Source organism: Anolis sagrei, chromosome 6, assembly GCF_037176765.1.
Source record: "Anolis sagrei isolate rAnoSag1 chromosome 6, rAnoSag1.mat, whole genome shotgun sequence".
In the NCBI taxonomy this organism is placed as follows: Eukaryota; Metazoa; Chordata; class Lepidosauria; order Squamata; family Dactyloidae; genus Anolis; species Anolis sagrei.
The window spans coordinates 3,895,418-3,918,179 of NC_090026.1; the positions used below are offsets into that span (position 1 = coordinate 3,895,418).

At 45.3% G+C, this 22,762-nt stretch overlaps 1 protein-coding gene across 1 annotated transcript in view; it reads right to left on the reverse strand.

The window, feature by feature from the left end:
• Positions 1–4,355: 4,355 nt before the first annotated feature.
• TNK1 (tyrosine kinase non receptor 1) overlaps positions 4,356–22,762 on the reverse strand; it is a 59,978-nt gene continuing 41,571 nt past the window's right edge. Inside the window, exons 8-14 of the mRNA XM_060779901.2 lie at positions 22,294–22,440; positions 18,044–18,138; positions 15,855–16,061; positions 14,023–14,099; positions 12,220–12,581; positions 8,601–8,696; positions 4,356–6,680 (exon numbers count right to left, since the gene is read on the reverse strand). Coding sequence (XP_060635884.2) covers positions 6,558–6,680; positions 8,601–8,696; positions 12,220–12,581; positions 14,023–14,099; positions 15,855–16,061; positions 18,044–18,138; positions 22,294–22,440 — 1,107 coding nt within the window. The 3' untranslated portion in view covers positions 4,356–6,557. The remainder of the gene's footprint in view (positions 6,681–8,600; positions 8,697–12,219; positions 12,582–14,022; positions 14,100–15,854; positions 16,062–18,043; positions 18,139–22,293; positions 22,441–22,762) is intronic.

Here is a 22,762-nt window from a genome sequence, read left to right on the forward strand (position 1 = left end):
GGAAGCCACAGGGAGGAGGGAGCAAGCTTGTTTTCTGCTTCCCTGGAGACTAGGACGCAGCGGAACAATGGCTTCAAACTACAAGAGAGGAGATTCCATCTGAACATGAGGAAGATCTTCCTGACTGTGAGAGCCGTTCAGCAATGGAACTCTCTGCCCCGGAGTGTGGTGGAGGCTCCTTCTTTGGAAGCTTTTAAACAGAGGCTGGATGGCCATCTGTCAGGGGTGATTTGAATGCAATATTCCTGCTTCTTGGCAGAATGGGGTTGGACTGGATGGCCCATGAGGTCTCTTCCAACTCTTTGATTCTATGATTCTATGATTCCTCTATCCTAATGGCAGCACTTTCTTTTTATCTTTTTCCTCCACCAACACTGGCTCTAGGGAGGCCCCAAACAATGTGGGTCCTGGGAAGTGTCGGTGCCAAATTTTGCTTCGGCTTTGCACCCACACCCCAATACTTGAGCTGTGAAGATTTCAGTGCTTGTATTGTCATGGCCGGAATCACTGGGTTGCTATGAGTTTTCCAGGCTCTATGGCCATGTTCCAGAAGCATTACCTCCTGATGTTTTGCCCACATCTATGGCAGGCATCCTCAGAGGCTATGAGGTATTGTCGAAGGCTTTCATGGCCGGAATCACTGGGTTGTTGTAGGTTTTTTAGGGCTATATGGCCATGTTCTAGAGCAGTGTTTCTCAACCTTCCGAATGCCGTGACCCCTAAATACAGTTCCTCATGTTGTGGTGACCCCCAACCAGAAAATTATTTTCATTGCTACTTCATAACTGCAATTTTGCCACTGTTATGAATTGTAATATGAGTATCGGATATGCAAGATGTGTTCACTGGACCAAGTTTGGTACAAATACCTGATATGCCCAAGTTTGAATACTGGTGGGGTTGGGGGGAATTGATTTTGTCATTTGGGAGTAGTAGTTGCTGGGATTTATAGTTCACCTACAATTAAAGAGCATCAAAGAGCTTTCTGAACTCCAACAATGGAATTGAACCAAACTTGGCACATGTTGGCCCATGACCAACAGAAAATAGTGGAACAGTTTGGTGGGCATCGACTTTGAGTTATGGAGTTGTAGTTCACCTACATCCAGAGAGCACTGTAGACTCAAACAATGATGGATCTGGACCAAACTTGGCAGTGATACTCAATATGCCCAAATGTGAAGTTTGGGGGAAAATAGACTTTGACATTAGGGAGTTTTAGTTGTGGGGATGTATAGTTCACCTAAATCAAAGAGCATTCTGAACCCCACCAAGGACAGAATTGGGCTAAACTTCCAACACAGAACCCCCATGACCAACAGATAATACTGCATTTTCGGATGGTCTTTGGTAACCCCTTTGACACCCCCTTGCGACCCTCCCAGGGGTCCCGATCCCCAGGTTGAGAAACACTATTCTAGAGGCATTCTCTCCTGACATTTCGCCTGCATCTAGGCAAGCATCCTCAGAGGTAGTGAGCATTCTTAGAGGTAGTGACCTCACTACCTTTGAGAATGCTTGCCATAGATGCAGGCAAAACGTCAGGAGAAAATGCCTCTAGAACATGGCCATGTAGCCCTAAAAAGCCTACAACAACCCATTTCAGTGCTTTTCTGGAGCACTATTCATGCATTGCAATGCCTGCAAAATAAGTTTTTCGAATCCAAGAATATAGGCATGACGGGGCACTTTGTGTTTTTCTTTTTGCACACAGAGCCAAAAAAAGAAAAGGGAAATAGTCTTTGCGTTGAAGTCTTGTGTACAGTTTCTGCTTGGCATCATTCCTGGAAGGTCTTGCAAAAGGGCAAAGCCTCCCACTGCTGCTTTGCATTCCTCCTCCTCCTCGCTGGGGTTTTCCAAACATTGGGCAACCCATTATTTTGGCGAGAAATTAGACAAAAACAAACATTCCTTCCATTCCTATCATATTCTTTGAGTTTGACAGCAGGGCAAAATGTGCAAGATAGTGGTCTAAGTGTTGGATTACAGCTAGAGACCTAAGTTGGAGTGACCGAGTTTGGGCTTGGAAACCCATTGGGTGAGTCACACTCTCTCGGCCTCCCCAAACCGTTGGAAACTTGAAATCAAACAACCAGGAGATAGAGCAGACATGGACCAACTTGGCCCTCCAGGTGTTTTGGACTCAAACTCCCACAATTTCTAACAGCCTCAGGTCCTTTCCTTTCCCCCCTCAGCCACTTAAACCTGAGGCTGTTAGGAATTATGGTAGTTGGAGTCCAAAACATCTGGAGGGCCAAAGCTTGCCCAGGCCTGCTGTAGAGAAAGCTTCATAGAATCATAGAATCAAAGAGTTGAAAGAGACCTCCTGGGCCATCCAGTCCAACCCCATTCTGCCAAGAAGCAGGAATTGCATTCAAATCACGCCTGACAGATGGCCATCCAGCGTCTGTTTAAAAGCTTCCAAAGAAGGAGCCTCCACCACACTCCGGGGCAGGGAGTTCCACTGCTGAACGGCTCTCACAGTCAGGAAGTTCTTCCTCATGTTCAGATGGAATCTCCTCTCTTGTAGTTTGAAGCCATTGTTCCATTGCGTCCTAGTCTCCAGGGAAGCTTGCTCCCTCCTCCCTGTGGCTTCCTCTCACATATTTATACATGGCTATCATATCGCCTCTCAGCCTTCTCTTCTTCAGGAAAACATGCCCAGCTCCTTAAGCCGCTCCTCATAGGGCTTGTTCTCCAGACCCTTGATCATTTTAGTCACCCTCCTCTGGACACATTCCAGCTTGTCCATATCTCTCTTCAATTGTGGTGCCCAGAATTGGACACAATATTCCAGGTGTGATCTTGCACTCGGCATAGGTAACAGAGCGTAAAGTTTGTTATGGGCCCAGCACTCAGCTTAAGCAGCTAAGGGGAGGGGGAGAAAAGGGCCTGAGGCTGTTAGGAATTGTGGGAGTTGGAGTCCAAAACACCTGGAGAGCCCAAGCTTGCCCAGGTCTGCTGTAGAGAAAGCTTCCTTGCACTCTGCACAGGCAACAGAGCCTAACGTTGGTTATGGGCCCAGCACTCTGCTTAAGAGCCGAGGAGGAAAAGGAAAGGGCTTGAGGTTGTTAAGAATTCTGGGAGTTGGAGTCCAAAACATCTGGATTGCCCAAGCTTGCCCAGGCCTGCTGTAGAGAAAGCTTATTTGCACTCTGCACAAGCAACAGAGCCTAACATTGGTTATGGGCCCAGCACTCAGCTTAAGTAGTTGAGGAGGAAAAGGAAAGGGCCTGAGGCTGCTAGGAACTCTGGGAATTGGAGTCCAAAACACCTGGAGGGTCCAAGTTGGCCCAGGCCTGCTGTAGAGAAAGCTTCCTTGCGCTCTGCACAGGTAACAAAGCCTAACGTTGGTTATGGGCCCAGCACTCAGCTTAAGCAGCTGAGGGGGAGAAGGAAAGGTCCTGAGGCTGTTAGGAACTCTGGGAGTTGGAGTCCAAAACACCTGAAGAGTCCAAGTTGGCTCAGGCCTGCTGTAGCAGAAGCTTCCTTGCACTGCGCACAGGCAACAGAGCCTAACATTGGTTATGGGCCCAGCACTCTGCTTAAGTGGCTGACGAGGAAAAGGAAAGGGCCTGAGACTGTTAGGAATTGTGGGAGTTGGAGTCCAAAACACCTGGAGGGTCCAAGTTGGCCCAGGCCTGCTGTAGCAGAAGCTTCCTTGCACTGCGCACAGGCAACAGAGCCTAACTTTGGTTATGGGCCCAGCACTCTGCTTAAGCGGCTGACGAGGAAAAGGAAAGGGCCTGAGACTGTTAGGAATTGTGGGAGTTGTAGTTCAAAACACCTGGAGAGCCCAAGCTTGCCCAGGTCTGCTGTAGAGAAAGCTTCCTTGCACTCCGCACAGGCAACAGAGCCTAACATTGGTTATGGGCCCAGCACTCTGCTTAAGAGCCAAGGAGGAAAAGGAAAGGGCTTGAGGTTGTTAGGAATTCTGGGAGTTGGAATCCAAAACACCTGGAGGGCCCAAGCTTGCCCAGGCCTGCTGTGGAGAAAGCTTCCTTGCACTCTGCACAGGTAACAGAGCCTAACATTGGTTATGGGCCCAGCACTCAGCTTAAGCAGCTGAGGGGGAGAAGGAAAGGTCCTGAGGCTGTTAGGAACTCTGGGAGTTGGAGTCCAAAACACCTGGAGGGTCCAAGTTGGCTCAGGCCTGCTGTAGCAGAAGCTTCCTTGCACTCCACACAGGCAACAGAGCCTAACATTGGTTATGGGCCCAGCACTCTGCTTAAGCGGCTGACGAGGAAAAGGAAAGGGCCTGAGACTGTTAGGAATTGTGGGAATTGGAGTCCACCTGGAGAGCCCAAGTTTGCCCAGGCCTTAGAAAGAGGAAGCTGTGTTCTTTTCCCCCCCCCCAAAATGAGCACACTTGCAGTTAGGAATCCTTTACTGAACAGCATATTTATTCACCCATTTACATTGTATTTACAAAAGGAAACTGATTTACATTTGCATTTGGACAAAGTCCAGGGGTGGGTGGGTGGAAATGGGACTTTCGAGTCTCTTAGCACAAAATAGTGGTCTGGGTGTGGATTCGCATTCAGAGGGGTCAGGGTTTCAATCCTAGTGCAAACTTGGAAATTCTCAGCTTCAGAGGAACGTCATGGTCGGAAATCCAGGAGAAATCTCACCAAGAAAATCCCCAAAATTGACTTGGTTAGAAAATTGGCAAAGGAAACTAGGAAGCCCAGGTTTGAACCCCAGGCTGGCTACAAGAACCCATTGGGTAGCTTTGGGTGAGTCACACACTCTCAGCCCTAGAAAACCCCATGATCAGTCTGTATTAAGGTCACGGTAAGTCAGAAACGACTTGGAAGGCACCGAAATCCCAACAAACAGTGTTGTTGTTTGTTTACAAAAAGGAAATGAGCACACTCTCTCAGCCTCAGAGGAAAAGCATGGCAAGCTTCTGGAAAACTTTGGTCCATAAAACCTAGGATAGAAGACTTGTAGCTGATTCTATACATACAACAAGAAGGGTCCTTATGGAAAAGTAAGGCTTCGTTTGGTGCACAGGTCCAAAGATGGAGGCATTGAGATCCTCTGGGTGCAGCTGCACTATAGAGCAGGCATGGGCCAACTTGGGCCCTCCAGGTGTTTTGGACTTCAACTCCCACAATTCCTAACCACTGATAGCTGTCCACTCTGTCTATATATATGCAGATTTGCAATGGCTCTTGGATGTGGTGCCCGAGCTCTAAAACTGTGGTGCCAAGGACTGGAACCCAGGGCACCTGCCTTACAAAAGAGATGTCTCTTAACTACTTAGTAGCAATTTTTAAGAAAGGATAATGTATCTGTCTTTTCCAGCTCTAGGTAAAGGTAAAAAGGTAGTCCCCTGACATTAAGTCCAGTCATGTCTGACTCTGGGGTGTGGTGCTCATCTCCATTTCTAAGCCGAAGAGCCAGCGTTGTCCGTAGACACCTCCAAGGTCATGTGGCCGGCATGACTGCATGGAGCACAGTTACCTTCCCGCCGGAGCGGTACCTATTGATCTACTCACATTTGCATGTTTTCGAACTGCTAGGTTGGCAGAAGCTAGGGCTGACAGCGGAAGCTCACGCCGCTCCCCGGAATCGAACCTGTGACCTTTCGATCAACAAGCTCAGCAGCTCAGTGCTTTAACCCACTGCGCCACCGGGGGCCAGATAATACCTCCCAACAAAGGATTCCCCCGGGCAACAATCAGCCTGTCTTTGAAGCTGCAAGTCCATTCAATGCTAATCAAGGTGGCCAACTGCAAAATTCACACTTGCCTCCCACAGACGAGAGTTTCTCCCACTCTGGAATTCATTCCACAGGAATATATAAAAACCCACTTGCCTAGTCTCTAACAGACCTCACAACCTCTGAGGATGCCTGCCATAGATGTGGGAGCTGGAGTCCAAAACACCTGGAGGGCCCAAGTTGGCCCATGATTGAGTTAATACATTGCTTTAATTCATATTATGATTAGAATGTGGGAGTTGAATTGTGGGAGTTGGAGTCCAAAACACCTGGCCTGCTCTCGAATGAGTTCAGTATTGCATTGCTGTAACTGCCATGGCTCGATGCTACCGAAACCTGGGAGTTGAAGTTTGGTCTTCTCTATCAAAGAGTGCTGGGTCCTCAGCAAACTATAACACTGAGCCATGGCAGGAAAAGTAGTGTTAGACTGCATTAATTCTACAGTGTAGACGCACCTGGAGAGTTCTGGCTATATTTGCAAGTCTAGAGATGGAAACTGCATGGTCCACTTTAATTCCTCCCAAAGGGAATACAACAATCATGGGAGATTTCTCCTTCTTGATGGTGTCCATTTCAGTCTTGTACCTGCAACCAAACTGCGGCAAATGTGGATCAAAGGTTCCGCTTGAATTGGGTGCCAGAGTCAAGCAAAGTTCTGGGACTGAGCAAGGAATGGTTCGCTTATGGATGTTGCAGTACTAAGAGATGGACATATAGATACTCTCCCTGCTTGCCTTGGGCTCCATCCACACACCAAGAGGACAACCGGACCTCTCTTCTCCTTGGAAGACTTGGACATTCAGCACCGTTGTGGCGTGTTTCCAGAGGGTTACGCTCGGAGGCCGCGGCTGAGGACGTAGCGGGAGGCCATGGCCAGGTTCCAGCGGTGCTTTTCGAGGATCCGCCGGCACTCTTCACGTGAGAAGGAACTCAAGTGGAAGAGCTGGTCCACCTGCGAGAAAGGAGAAACATCACCGTCAATCAGGATAGAAAACGACAGGAGAGGCATCTACGCCAGAGAATGAATAGTTGAAATTGTCCACATGCTACACAGACAACACAGAGAAGCCATTGAAATACACAAGAAGCATGTGGACAATTTCAACAGAAAGGAGGAAACCATGAAAATGAACAAAATCTGGCTACCAGTATTAAAAAAAAAATCTCTAAAATTACAACAGCACAACAACAGAGAGGAAACAAACAAGGACATATAATCACCTCTCAACAAAAGATTGCTCCAGGCACTGTCAGGCCATCAAAGTGGAAATATTCACACCTAGCTCCAACAGGCAAGAGTCCCTTGTCCCACCCTGGTCATTCCACAGATATATAAACCCTAGTTTCAACAGACCTCACTGCCTCTGAGGATGCTTGCCATAGATGTAGGCGAAATGTCAGGAGAGAATGCCTCTAGACCATGGCCATATAGCCCGAAAAAACCTACAACAACCCAGTCAGGAACTTATTCCTCATGTACACAAAACTTCCTAACATTCAGGAACCTTCCCAAGCTACAAATCCCAGGATTCCACAAGATTGAGCCATGAGTTGTTCAAGCTGCATCAATTCTATAGCTTGGTCTCTTAGAATCATAGAATCAAAGAGTTGGAAGAGATCTCATGGGCCATCCTGTCCAACCCCATTCTGCCAAGAAGCAGGAAAATTGCATTCAAAGCACCCCTGACAGATGGCCATCCAGCCTCTGTTTAAAAGCCTCATTATTATCATTATATATGTGCTTTATATTAATTGTATTGTTTTCGTTTATTGCTTTCTTGTTTTATTGATGTGTTGTTGGGCTTGGTCTCATGTAAGCTGCTCCAAGTCCGTTGGGGAGATGGTGGCGGGGTATAAATAAAGTATTATTATTATTATTATTATTATTATTATTATTATTATTATGTGATTTATATTAATTATTGTATTGAGTTCTTGTAGGTTTTTTCGGGCTATATAGCCATGTAAAAGGCATTTCTTTTCCTGACATTTCACCTGCATCTACGGCAAGCATCCTCAGAGGTAGTGAGGTTTGTTGGAACTAGGAAAAAGGGTTTATATATCTGTGGAATGACCAGGGTGGGACAAAGGACTCTTGTCTGCTGGAGCTAGGTGTGAATGTTTCAACTGACCACCTTGATTAGCATTTCATGGGTTGTTGTAGGTTTTTTCAGGCTATATGGCCATATTCTAGAGGCATTCTCTCCTGACGTTTTGCCTGCATCTATGGCAAGCATCCTCAGAGGTAGTGAGGTCTGTTGGAACTAGGAAAAAGGGTTTATATATCTGTGGAATGACCAGGGTGGGACAAAGGACTCTTGTCTGCTGGAGCTAGGTGTGAATGTTTCAACTGACCACCTTGATTAGCATTTGATTGCCTGGCAGTGCCTGGACCAATCTTTTGTTGAGAGGTGATTAGATGTCCTTGTTTGTTTCCTCTCTGTTGTTGTGCTGTTGTAATTTTAGAGTTTTGGAATAGTGGTAGCCAGATTTTGTTCATTTTCATGGTTTCCTCCTTTCTCTTGAAATTGTCCACATGCTACACAGACTACACAGAGAAGCCACTGAAATCCACAAGCATGATCAGCAAATTTCCAGGAATTAAAGAAACTGGTGAAGTCAATGGCGTCCTCCTCTTGGCACAGCCATAAATTGAGATGGAGTTGTAGTTTTTGGAGTCCCCAGCCCTTTTTGGTAGAGAAGGCAAAAGGACTTGTCAAATGACAACTCCTTGGATTCCACGTCAAGGAGCCAAGGCAGTTCAAAGTGGGGTCAAACCGCATGCGTTCTTTAGTGTAGATGCACTCTGGAATCCTATGCTGAGCTGGAATCAGAGACATAGACCTCACCCGTCCCATACGAAAGTTGGTACCTTGAGCATCTGGGCAGCTTTTTGGACATCCCAGCCATGCAACCTCAAGGCCTCGCGGCATTCCTCTGTTGTGGACCCATGCACCCGCTCTTCCACCTAAGTGGGCAAAACGTCAGTATAATTCAAGACAAGAAAACATATTGCTTGAAAATGCATATTATACACAAATTAAAAACAGAATTGGACACAAGATTCCAGGTGTGATTAGACCACACCTGGAATATTGTGTCCAATTCTGGGCACCACAATTGAAGAGAGATATTGACAAGCTGGAATGTGTCCAGAAGAGGGCGACTCAAATGATCAAGGGTCTGGAGAACAAGCCCTATGAGGAGTGGCTTAAGGAGCTGGGCATGTTTAGCCTGAAGAAGAGAAGGATGTGAGAAGATATGATAGCCATGTATAAATACATGAAGTCACAGGGAGGAGGGAGCAAGCTTGTTTTCTGCTTCCCTGGAGACTAGGATGCGGAACAATGGCTTCAAACTACAAGAGAGGAGAACATGAGGAAGAACTTCCTAGCTGTGAGAACTGTTCAGCCGTGGAACTCTCTGCCCTGGAGTGTGGCGGAGGCTCCTTCTTTGGAAGCTTTTGAACAGAGGCTGGATGGCCATCTGTAAGGGGTGCTTTGGATGCAATATTCCTGCTTCTTGGCAGAACGGGGTTGGACTGGATGGCCCTATGATTCTAAGCTACATAAGCAGTTAAAAGCAAGCTTTAAAAAAATATAAACAATATTTCACATTATGAAACTGTCCCCAAAGACCTTTTATGTGTACGGCTCTATGTCAACTGGCGTTCTCCCATTCGACTCCTAACCAGGCCTGACCCTGCTTAGCTTCCAAGATCAGATGGGATTTAGTACTTTCTCAGAGGGTGAAAACTGCATTGTGGTAGCTCTGCTGCTTCAAGTTGCCTGTTGATTTGGTGGGGACCACTTTAATTTTGGGCGCCAGAGATGGTTAGGCCAGTTCTTTCCTATGAAATACAGTCAAGGTACCTGAGGTTAATTAGTGGTCCCCCCTCCAAGGCTTAACTAGGGCTGACCCTGCTTAGCTTCCAAGATCATATGAGATCTGGTCCATTAGTGTATTCATTCCTCTCTGCAAAAGAACTACTGAATCAAAAAGATCTTGTATTGTCGAAGACTTTCATGGCTGGAATCACTGGATTGTTGAAGGTTTTTTCGAGCTATATGGCCATGTTCTAGAGGCATTCTCTCCTGACGTTTCGCCTGCATCTATGGCAAGCATCCTCAGAGGCTGTGAGACCTCACACCCTCTGAGGATACTTGTCATAGATGCAGGTGAAACGTCAGGAGAGAATACCTCTAGAACATGGTCATATAGTCTGAAAAAACCTACAACAACCCAAAAAGATCTTGATATGATGGAATCATAGAATCAAAGAGTTGGAAGAGACCTCCTGGGCCATCCAGTCCAACCCCATTCTGCCAAGAAGCAGGAATATTGCATTCAAATCACCCCTGACAGATGGCCATCCAGCCTCTGTGTCAAAGCTTCCAAAAAAGGAGCCGCCACCACACTCTGGGGCAGAGAGTTCCACTGCTGAACGGCTCTCACAGTCAGGAAGTTCTTCCTCGTGTTCAGATGGAATCTCCTCTCTTGTAGTTTGAAGCCATTGTTCCTTGTCCTAATCTCCATGGAATCAGAAAACAAGTTTGCTCCCTCCTCCTCCCTGTGGCTTCCTCTCACATAGAGTCAAGATTGAGGGGTGATTTGAGAACCAGATTGAATTATATAAAAGCGATATCATATTGAAGACAGATCAATATGTGTTCTGCTGCACAGAAACTAGGAGATGAACCAATGGATCCAAATGGCAAGAAAAGAGATTCAAGCTAAACATTAGTGGGAAGAGCTTGTTAATAATAGTAAAGACCTATCTGAAGGCGGAATGTGGACTCTCCACCTTCAGTTTGGATGACCTTCTTTCAGGAATGCTTTAGTTGTGTTTTTCTGAATGGTGGAATGGGATGAACTAGATGGCCTTTTGGGACACCCTCCAAAGCTCCTAGAATTGTACCTGCCTGAGAAATGGTAGCAGAGAAATCTCTTGGAAGGGAGCTTCCAAACATTAGGTTGGATGGGATAGTTTCAAAAAGTCGTGTATTCTTGCATGTCGGAATGGGGTTGGACTAGATGGCCTTTTGGGACACCCTCCAAAGCTCCTAGAATTCTATCTGCCTGAGAAATGGTAGCAGAGAAATATCTTGAAAGGGAGCTTCCAAACGTTAGGTTGGATGGGATAGTTTCAAAAAGTCGTGTATTCTTGCATGTCGGAATGGGGTTGGACTAGATGGCCTTTTGGGACACCCTCCAAAGCTCCTAGAATTCTATCTGCCTGAGAAATGGTAGCAGAGAAATCTCTTGGAAGGGAGCTTCCAAACGTTAGGTTGGATGGGATAGTTTCAAAAAGTCGTGTATTCTTGCATGTCGGAATGGGGTTGGACTAGATGGCCTTTTGGGACACCCTCCAAAGCTCCTAGAATTCTATCTGCCTGAGAAATGGTAGCAGAGAAATATCTTGAAAGGGAGCTTCCAAACGTTAGGTTGGATGGGATAGTTTCAAAAAGTCGTGTATTCTTGCATGTCGGAATGGGGTTGGACTAGATGGCCTTTTGGGACACCCTCCAAAGCTCCTAGAATTCTATCTGCCTGAGAAATGGTAGCAGAGAAATCTCTTGGAAGGGAGCTTCCAAACGTTAGGTTGGATGGGATAGTTTCAAAAAGTCGTGTATTCTTGCATGTCGGAATGGGGTTGGACTAGATGGCCTTTTGGGACACCCTCCAAAGCTCCTAGAATTCTATCTGCCTGAGAAATGGTAGCAGAGAAATCTCTTGGAAGGGAGCTTCCAAACGTTAGGTTGGATGGGATAGTTTCAAAAAGTCGTGTATTCTTGCATGTCGGAATGGGGTTGGACTAGATGGCCTTTTGGGACACCCTCCAAAGCTCCTAGAATTCTATCTGCCTGAGAAATGGTAGCAGAGAAATATCTTGAAAGGGAGCTTCCAAACGTTAGGTTGGATGGGATAGTTTCAAAAAGTCGTGTATTCTTGCATGTCGGAATGGGGTTGGACTAGATGGCCTTTTGGGACACCCTCCAAAGCTCCTAGAATTCTATCTGCCTGAGAAATGGTAGCAGAGAAATCTCTTGGAAGGGAGCTTCCAAACGTTAGGTTGGATGGGATAGTTTCAAAAAGTCGTGTATTCTTGCATGTCGGAATGGGGTTGGACTAGATGGCCTTTTGGGACACCATCCAAATCTCCTAGAATTCTATCTGCCTGAGAAATGGTAGCAGAGAAATCTCTAGGAAGGGAGCTTCCAAACGTTAGGTTGGATGGGATAATTTCAAAAAGTCGTGTATTCTTGCATAGCGGAATGGCGTTGGACTAGATGGCCTTTTGGGACACCATCCAAAGCTCCTAGAATTCTATCTGCCTGAGAAATGGTAGCAGAGAAATCTCTTGGAAGGGAGCATCCAAATGTTAGGTTGGATGGGATAATTTCAAAAAGTCGTGTATTCTTGCATAGCGGAATGGGGTTGGACTAGATGGCCTTTGGGAACCCTCTCCAACATAAGGGTTGCATCCTTACCTCCTTGACCTTCTTCTCGATGTCTCCCAGGGTGGGCCTCTGCCCGCTGGAAGGAGCCGGGGGCAAGGCCAGCACGCCTTTGACCGGCGGCGGTCTTTGGGTCCTCGCCGCCTCTTTCTCTCGGGTTCCTGGAGCCTCGGATTTGGGGAGCGCCCAGGTGGGCAGGGCCGGGTTGGGGACGCGTGGGGGCAGTTTGGGCAGGCGATGGGGCTCCGGGGGCGGCGGTGGCGGCATTGGGGGTGGCAGGTCACTGAAACGCCGCTGGGCGTTGGCACCGGGCCGTTCGGCCTTGCAGGGAGGGAACTTGGACTTGGCGCGAAGGATGCTGAAATCCGAAATGGACTCCAGGCTTTTGGAGAGACCTGATGGGAAAAGATACAAAACAATTCAAACAGGCTGGCTTCCTTTACTTCCTACCCAAAAATGAGTCTGGTTCAGGCAGGGAGGCGGACTACCTCTCCTATCAACCACAGCACTCTGGTTTGAGGATAGTGGGAGTTGTAGTCCAGAATGGCACAGGCCAAATTGCATTGCAGACAGTATTGCAGGATGTCCCAATGCTTTCCTTTCTCTTCCTTTCCCCCAAATGTTTTTGCATGCTAACTACAACTCCCTTCAACTCTGTTTGGTGATGATGGGAGTTGATGGGATATGTAGTCAGCATCTCTGGAAAGAGCAAGGAGGAGGAGAGGAAAATTATTCTTATCTGCCAAATGTTTTTGGATGCTAACTACAACTCCCTTCAACTCTGTTTGGTGATGATGGGAGTTGATGGGATATGTAGTCATCATCTCTGGAAAAAGCAAGGAGGAGGAGAGGAAAATTATTCTTATCTGCCAAATGTTTTTGGATGCTAACTACAACTCCCATCAACTCTGTTTGGTGATGATGGGAGTTGATGGGATATGTAGTCAGCATCTCTGGAAAGTGCAAGGAGGAGGAGAGGAAAATTATTCTTATCTGCTGTACTTGCATGCTGTCTAGTTTACCATTCTGGACTACAACTCCCATCATTGCCAAACAGAGTTCATGGGAGTTGTAGTCCAGAATGGTAGGCAAGACAGCATGATCAAAATAGTCTTCCTCTCCTCCTCCTTGCTCTTTCCAGATATGCTGACTACATATCCCATAAACTCTACCTGGCAATGATGGGAGTTGTGGTCCAGAACTATATAGACCATACTGCAGCAGGTACAGCAGATCAAAACAGTTTTCTTCTCCTGACCCCTACTCCAGTCAGGGATGTTGACTGCATATCCCATCAACCACAACCCTTTTTTAGGATGATAGGAGCTGTAGTCCAGAACACTTAACTTGAGATAAAAGCAGAACATTAATGTTCATAATCATGAGCACAGCAAGTCAGAACAACTTTCCTATCCCTTTTTCTGCTCCAGCCAGGGATGTTGACTACAACTCCCATCATCCACAGCCTTCTTGTACCGAAATGCCACTTTTAGTTTCTTAGCGGGGTATAAATAAACATAATAATAATAATAATAATAATAATAGTCCAGAATTGCACAGCAGTGGTAATGGGATGACAGATGTCACAACTGGTTTAGCGAGGTATAAATAAACATAAACATAAACATAATAAACATAATAAACATAAACATAAACATAATAATAATAATAATAATAATAGCTGTAATCCAGAACTGCATGTGGCAGTAGCAAAAGGGGTAATGGATGTCTCAACTGGCTTCCTTTCACTTTCCTCCCAAAATGAACTTGGTGACTACAACTCCCATCAATGATGAGGATGATGGGAATTGATATCCAAAGGGAGTTGTTACTTACGTGCCAACTGTAGCAACTGCTGGCCTTTAGTTGGGTTCTGCGGGCTGGCGTTTCCCGATCGTGGCTTCCCTTTTTTCCTGGGGTAGGAAACACTCACATTATTATTTGTTTTAATGGACCAAATTGCATGGGAATTAATGATCTATTCATCTATTCCATGGATGGGAAGATGAATGTTGTTAGCCCAGGTATGGGCAAGCTTGGGCTCTCCAGGTGTTTTGGACTGTAACTCCCACAATTCCTAAGAGCCATCCTGGTGCCTTGCCAAGCCACAGCTCCCAGGATCTCACAGCACTGAGCAATTGCAATTAAGAGAGTGACAAGTGGCATCAATGTGACAATGCAGAGGTGCCTTCAGTTAACAAAAAACCCTGATTTTGGCTGCATCTGTACCGTGGAATTCCTGCAGATAGATAGAAAAATAGATGAAAGAGAGTGGGAGAGAAAGAAGGATGGGTAGGTAGGTAGGTAGATGAGAGTAAAAGGTGATAGAGAGAGAGAGAGAGAAAGGTGATAGAGAGAGAAGAAGGTAGGTAGGTAGATGATAGAGAGAGAGAGATAACTGGATAGATAGTAGAGAAAGGTGATAGATGATAGATAGATAGATAGATAGATAGATAGATAGATAGATAGATAGATAGATAGATAGATAGATGATAGATAGATAGATATAGATAGATAGATGATAGATAGATGAGAGCAAAAGGTAATAGAGAGAGAGAGAGAAAGGTAGGTAGGTAGGTGTGTAGGTAGGTAGATAGATAGATAGATAGATAGATAGATAGAGGTGATAGATAGATAGATAGATAGATAGATAGATAGATAGATAGATAGATAGATAGATAGATGGATGGATGGATGGATGGATGGATAGAGAAAGGTGATAGATAGATAGATAGATAGATAGATAGATAGATAGATAAGAGAAAGGTGATAGATAGATAGATAGATAGATAGATAGATAGAGAAAGGTGATAGATAGATAGATAGATAGATAGATAGAGAAAGGTGATATAGATAGATAGATAGATAGATAGATAGATAGATAGATAGGAGAGAAAGGTGATAGATAGATAGATAGATAGATAGATAGATAGATAGATAGATATAGATAGATGAGAAAGAAAGGCAATAGATAGATAGATAGATAGATAGATAGATAGATAGATAGATAGACAGACAGACAGACAGACAGACAATAGAGGAGGGTGAAAGGTGATAGAGAGAGAGAGAGAGAGAGAAAGGTAGGTAGGTAGGTAGATGATAGAGAGAGAGAGATAACTGGATAGATAGATAGCAGAGAGAGAAAGGTAAGAGATGATAGATAGATAGATAGATAGATAGATAGATAGATAGATAGATAGATAAGATAGATAAGATAGATAGATAAGAGCAAAAGGTAATAGAGAGAGAGAGAAAGGTAGGTAGGTAGGTAGGTAGATGGGTGGGTAGATAGATAGATAGACAGATGAGAGTGAAAGGTGATAGAGAGAGAGATAGAGAGAAAGAAAGGTAGGTAGGTAGATTAGAGAGAGAGAGAGAACTGGATAGATAGTAGAGAAAGGTAATAGATAGACAGAAGAGAGCAAAAGGTGTGTGTGTGAGAGAAAGGTAGGTAGGTAGGTAGGTAGGTAGGTGGGTGAGTGGGTGAGTGGGTGGATAGATAGATAGATAGATAGATAGATAGATAGATAAAAAGAGAAAAGTGATAGACAGATAGGAGTTGGTCCAAAACACCTGGAGGGAGGGCTCAAGTTTGCCCATGCCGGTGTTAGCTATTTTTTTTTTGCAGCATTTCTCTGGTCAAGCTATGATGGACGTTGCGCACTTACTCCTCCATGCGTTCGGGGGATCCCCAGGCCCTTTCAGGGTCAATGTCCCCGTGGCCTAAGTGGACAAAGGAGCTCCGGATGGGGAGGCTGATCCGGGGAGCCCCACCAGGGGGCGCTGTTTCCTCCGCGGCTGCCACAATGGATGATGGGAAGATGCCCACTTTCAGGGTCCGCTTGTTCTGCCCTCTCCATGTGGACGAGTCAGGACTGGAAGCAGAATTGGAAAGAGGAGGAAGAGCATTGGAAAAGTACTCCTTTTGCACTTTGAGATCTTATTTGCAGCAATTGAAGCAAGCTGAGGACCAAGGAGGAGAGCGGGAAAGCGAAACCGGGACGTTTTGAAAAAGCGGGAAGGCAGAGAACTACTCTGAACTGTTAAAATTCCAAAAACACAAACTTAAATTCAACAAACGGGAAATATTACTATATTACATCACACCTTTTTGTTTCTGGGTGATAGATAGATAGATAAATAGATAGATAGTGATTTCCCAATTGGATAAATGTGATTTCCCAATTGGTTCTATCATTAAAAGCATGGGAAATGTTTATTACGCTGCCAATAGTTTGTTTCGACGGAAAGGACATTTTGCTATAGCACATTTTGCTATAGTGAATATCTTATACAGTCTCAAGCTATTTGATACAGTTTGTGACACAAAAAACAAAGTTTCTGGAGTATAATAACTGGGTTGTTGTAGGTTTTTCCGGGCTATATGGCCATATTTTGGAGGCATTTTCTCCTGACGTTTCACCTGCATCTATGCCAAGCATCCTCACAGGTAGTGAGGTCTGTTGGAACTAGGAAAATTGGTTTATATATATGTGGAATGACTAGGGTGGGACAAAGGACTCTTGTCTGCTGCAGCTAGGTGTGAATGTTTCAACTGACCACCTAGATGAACATTTAATGGCTTGGAAGTGCCTGGGGGGAATCTTTTTCCTACTTCCCATTTTCCTAGTTCCAACAGACCTCACTACCTCTGACGATACTTGCCATAGATGCAGGCGAAACGTCAGGAGAAAATTCCTCTAGAACATGGCCATATAGCCCGGAAAAACCTACAACTCAGTGACTCCGGCCATGAAAGCCTTCGACAATACAGTATAACAACCACTTTCAAAGTACAATTAAACAGGAACAACACTTTCAAACCAGGCACAAATTTTGTTTTTCTCATTTTGTCACATAGTGTTGTTATTGAAAATATTATTGCTATTAATTTGTTATTACTAGGTTGCTGTGAGTTTTCTGGGCTGTCTGGCCATGTTCCAGAAGCATTCTCTCCTGACCTTTCGCACACATTGCAGGCATCCTGAGAGATTGTGTAGGAGAACAAACTCTTGTTTGTTTGAGGTGTCAGTGTTGCAATTGGCCACCTTGATTAGCATCAAATGTCCTTGCAGTTTCAAAGCCTGGCTGCTTCCTGCCTGGAGGAATCCTTTGTTGGGAGGTGTTAGCTGACCCGGATTGTTTCCTGTCTGGATTTTCCCTGTTGGCCAATTGCACCGTTCACACTTGCCTCAAGCAAACAAGAGTTCTTTCTCCCTCCCTGGACAGGTATATAACCCCCACTTGCCTTATTACCAACAGACCTCACAACCTCTGAGAATGCCTGCCATAGATGTGGCCGAAACGTCAGAAGAGAATGCTTCTGGAACATGGGCAGAGAGCCTGGAAAACTCACAACAACCCAGTGATTCCAGCCATAAAAGCCTTCGACAGTATGGCACCAAAACTTTGAATGTTGCAAGTAGCCAGCTTGATTAGCATTGAATAGCCTTGCAGCTTCAAAGCCTGGCTGCTTCCTGCCTGGGGGAATCCTTTGTTTGGAGGTGTTAGCTGTTGTGTCAGACTACACAGAGAAGCCATTGAAACCTGTTGACACTGAAACCTGTTGACATTCTTTCTGTTGACATTGTCTACATGCAGGCAAAATGTCAGGAGAGAATGCTTCTCGAACATGACCAGACAGCCTGGAAAACTCACAGCAACCCAAATGTAATATATGTTAGAATAGAATGTTACAATATTCTTCTAGTCTAAGAGTTAATACATAACTAAGGGTGATATTAGCTAAGCAAGGGAAGCCAGGCCAAGGGAAAGAAGGTGCAAAGAGACAAACACTATGCTAGCGATGGGCTTGCAAGGCTGGGATGGAAACAGGTCCCATCATCCACACTCTCACCTGCCTTCGATAACCGTGATGGCGTCATTGGCCTCCAGCCGCAGCCAGCCGGGCTCATTCAACTCCTGCAAAGCCTTGACTTCCTTTGGACGGAGCTGGAAAGAAGGCAGGCAGCAAAGGGTGAATGCAAAAGTTACTCCCCAAACTACAGCTCCCAGGATTCCCTAGCCTTCAGCCACCGTGCTTCAAGTGAGGCCAAACTGCATCAATTCTGCAGTACAGATGCAACCAGAGATTATTGCATTAGGCCAAGGTTTTTCAAGCTTCCTAATGTCTCGCCCCCTTTAATACACTTATTAAATGTCCAACCACAACATTGACATTTAGGAGTTGTAGTTGCTCGGATTTATAGTTCACCTACAATCAAAGAGCATTCTGAACTCCACCAACGATGGAATTGAACCAAATATGGCACGTAGAACACCCATGACCAACAGAAAATACTGGAAGGGTTTGGTGGGCATTGACCTTGAGTTTGGGAGTTGTAGTTCGCCTACATCCAGAGAGCACTACGGACTCAAATAATGATGGATCTGGACCAAACTGGGCACAAATACTCAATATGCCCAAATGTGAACACTGGTGGAGTTTAGGGAAAATAGACCTTGACATTTGCAAGTTGTAGTTGCTGGGATTTATAGTTCACCTAAAATCAAAGAGCATTTTGAACTCCATCAACAATGGAATTGAGCCAATCTTGGCACACAGAACGCCCATGACCAACAGAAAATACTGAGAGGGTTTGGTGGGCATTGACCTTGAGTTTGGGAGTTGTAGTTCGTCTACATCCAGAGAGCACTACGTACTCAAACAATGATGGATCTGGACCAAACTGGGCACAAATACTCAATAAGCCCAAATGTGAACACTGGTGGAGTTTGGAGAAAATAGACCTTGACATTTGCGAGTTGTTGTTGTTGGGATTTATAGTTCACCTACAATCAAAGAGCATTCTGAACTCCACCAAAAATGGAATTGAGCCAATCTCGGCACACAGAACACCCATTACCAACAGAAAAAACTGGGAGGGTTTGGTGGGCATTGACCTTGAGTTTTGGAGTTGTAGTTCGCCTACATCCAGAGAGCACTGGATGTAGGCGAACTCAAACAATGATGGATCTGGACAATGGAACTCAAACAATGATGGATCTGGACAAATACTCAATATGCCCAAATGTGAACACTGGTGGAGTTTGGGGAAAATAGACCTTGTCATTTGCAAGTTGTCGTTGCTGGGATTTATAGTTCACCTACAATCAAAGAGCATTGTGAACCCCACCAACAATAAAATTGGGCTAAACTTCCCAAAACAGAACCCCTATGGGCAACAGAAAACACTGTATTTCTGATTATTGTTGTTGTTTGCCTTTTATGTTTTGAATCTGCCCTTCTTCTTCTTCTTCTTCTTCTTCTTCTTCTTCTTCTTATTATTATTATTATTATTAGAACCATAGAATCAAAGAGTTGGAAGAGACCTCCTGGGCCATCCAGTCCAACCCCATTCTGCCAAGAAGCAGGAATATTGCATTCTAATCACCCCTGACAGATGACCATCCAGCCTGTTTAAAAGCCTCCAAAGAAGGAGCCTTCACCACACTCCGGGGCAGAGAGTTCCACTGCTGAACGGCTCTCAGTCAGAAAGTTCTTCCTCATGTTCAGATGGAATCTCCTTTCTTGTAGTTTGAAGCCATTGCTCCCTTGCGTCCTAGTCTCCAGGGAAGCAGAAAACAAGCTTGCTCCCTCCTCCCTGTGGCTTCCCCTCACATACTTATACATGGCTATCATGTCTCCTCTCAGCCTTCTCTTCTTCAGGCTAAACATGCCCAGCTCCTTAAGCCGCTCCTCATAGGGCTTGTTCTCCAGATCATTTGAGTCGCCCTCCTCTGGACACATTCCAGCTTGTCAATATCTCTCTTGAATTGTGGTGCCCAGAATTGGACACAATATTCCTGTTGTGGTCTAACCAAAGCAGAATAGAGGGGTAGCATGACTTCCCTAGATCTAGACACTATGCTCCTATTGATGCAGGCCAAAATCCCATTGGCTTTTTTTGCCACCACATCACAGTGTTGGCTCATGTTTAACTTGTTGTCCACGAGGATCTTTTTCACACGTCCTGCTCTTGAGCCAGGCATTCCCCCATTCTGTATCTTTGCATTTCGTTTTTCCTGCCAAAGTGGAGTATCTTGCATTTGTCCCTGTTGAACTTCATTTTGTTAGTTTTGGCCCATCATCTCTCTAATCTGTCAAGATCGTTTTGAATCCTGCTTCTGTCCTCTGGAGTATTGGCTCTCCCTTCCAATTTGGTGTCGTCTGCAAACTTGATGATCCTGCCTTCTAACCCTTCATCTAAGTCATTAATAAAGATGTTGAACAGGACTCGGCCCAGGACGGAACCCTGCGGCACTCCACTTGTCACTTCTTTCCATTGTGTATCTTTGCATTTCGTTTTTTCTGCCTATTATTATTATTATCTTTGTTGACCTCTCTAACACCCCCTCACATCCCCCAGGTTGAGAAACACTGCATTAGGGCTTCCAGAGACTTTGGACTTCAGCTCCCACAATCCCCAACCATTGTCGTCCCAAGCAATCATTTCCCATTCAAAAAAGGATGGAGAAACAATAACCAGAAATGGTTATGTATAGTCTTACATAAAAAAAAAAAAAGTTTACCCATTACATAACTTTGAGAAATAATGTAGGAGGAGCGTAGGCATCGGAGGGAACGCTTCGTCTTAAATATTTTATTGTTCGTTTCAAAAGAGAATATTTTATAACACCCCCACCCCCCCTTTATTAAATAGGGGGGAACATGGCTTTGGGGTGGGAAGTGGAGAAGCCGGATCTGCCTACTCAATTGCTTCCATTTTTTTGCACCCAGACCTTGTTTACATTGGATCGTTTGAGATGATGAGGAAGATTATTAGCACTCTTTTGCATCTACACTAGGAATGGGACAACTTAGGTCCTCCGGGTGTTTTGGACTCCAACTCCCACCATTCCTAACAGCCTCAGGCCCCTTCCTTTTCCCCCTTAGCCCTTAAGCTAGATGATAGCAGTGGTTCTCAACCTTGCCAATGCCGTGACCCCTTAATGCAGTTCCATATGTTGTGGTGACCCCCAACCATAATATTGTTGTATTGTCGAAGGCTTTCATGGCCGGAATCACTGGGTTGTTGTAGGTTTTTTCGGCCTATATGGCCATGGTCTAGAGGCATTCTCTCCAGATGTTTCGCCTGCATCTATGGCAAGCATCCTCACTACCTCTGAGGATGCTTGCCATAGATGCAGGCGAAACGTCAGGAGAGAATGCCTCTAGACCATGGCCATATAGGCCGAAAAAACCTACAACAACCCATAATATTGCTACTTGACACCTGTCATTTTACTACTGTTATAAATCGTAATGTAAATATCCGATATGCAGGATGTATTTTCATTCACTGGGCTAAATTGAGCACAAATACCCAATATGCCCAAATGTGAATGTTAGTGGGGTTGGGGAGGATTGATTTTGTCATTTGGGAGTTGTAGGTACTGGGATTTATAGTTCACTTATAAACAAAGAGCATTCTGAACTCCACCAGCGATGGATTTAAACTGAACTTGGCACACAGAACTCCCATGACCAACAGAAAACTACTGGAAGGGTTTTGTGAACATTGATCTTGAGTTTGGGAGTTGTAGTTCACCTATACCCAGAGGAGTGCAGTGGATTCAGGCAATGATGGATCTGGACCAAACTTGGCATGAATATTCAATATGCCCAAATGTGAACACTGGTGGAGTCTGGGGAAAATAGACCTTGACATTTGGGAGTTGCAGTTGTTGGGATTTATAGTTCACCTACAATCAAAGAGCATTCTGAACTCGACCAACAATAGAATTGGGTCAAACTTCCCCCACAGAATCCCAATGATCAACAGAAAATACTGTTTTCTGATAGTCTTTGGCAACCCCTTTGACACCCCCAAACGACCCCCTCAGGGGTCCCGACCCCCAGGTTGAGAAACACTGTGATAGAGTGATAGACCTAAAAGATGCCTACCTTCATATCCCAACAAATAGATATAACGCTTAAGCGGCTGAGGGGGAAAAGGAAAGGGGCCTGAGGCTGTTAGGAATGGTGGGAGTTGCAGTCCAAAACACCTGGAGGGAGGGCCCCTACAACTCCCATCACCCCTACATGATGGGAGTTGTAGTCCAAAGGGGAATACTGATTGTTAGTAGTATTCTTCTCTCTCTTACCTCCTGCAAAAGGTTGACAATTTCCCGAAAGTGGGGTCTCTCCTCCGGATTGTGGGCCCAGCATTTTAGGGCCAAAGCGTAAATCGCCCTCGGACAATCGGCCGGACGTTCCAGGCGCCCGCCTTCTCTGTCGATCTTCAGCATAATCTGGGAGGAGAGGAAAGGGAAAGATGAGGGCAACGAATAAATTATGTATAAATAATTATAACAATGTTTATTAATTAATTAATTAATTTACTGTATATGTATACCGCCTTTCTCAGCCAATTGGTGACTCATTCGATTTCCTATATTAGCTACTCTGTATTTGTAAACGCTTGCTCGAATAGCCACGTTTTAACTTGCCTCCGAAACGTCAAGAGGGAGGGAGCAGATCTGATCTCCCTAGGAAGGGCATTCCATAGCCAAGGGGCCACCACTGAGAAGGCTCTGTCTCCCGTCCCCACCGAATGTGCTTGTGACGAAGGCG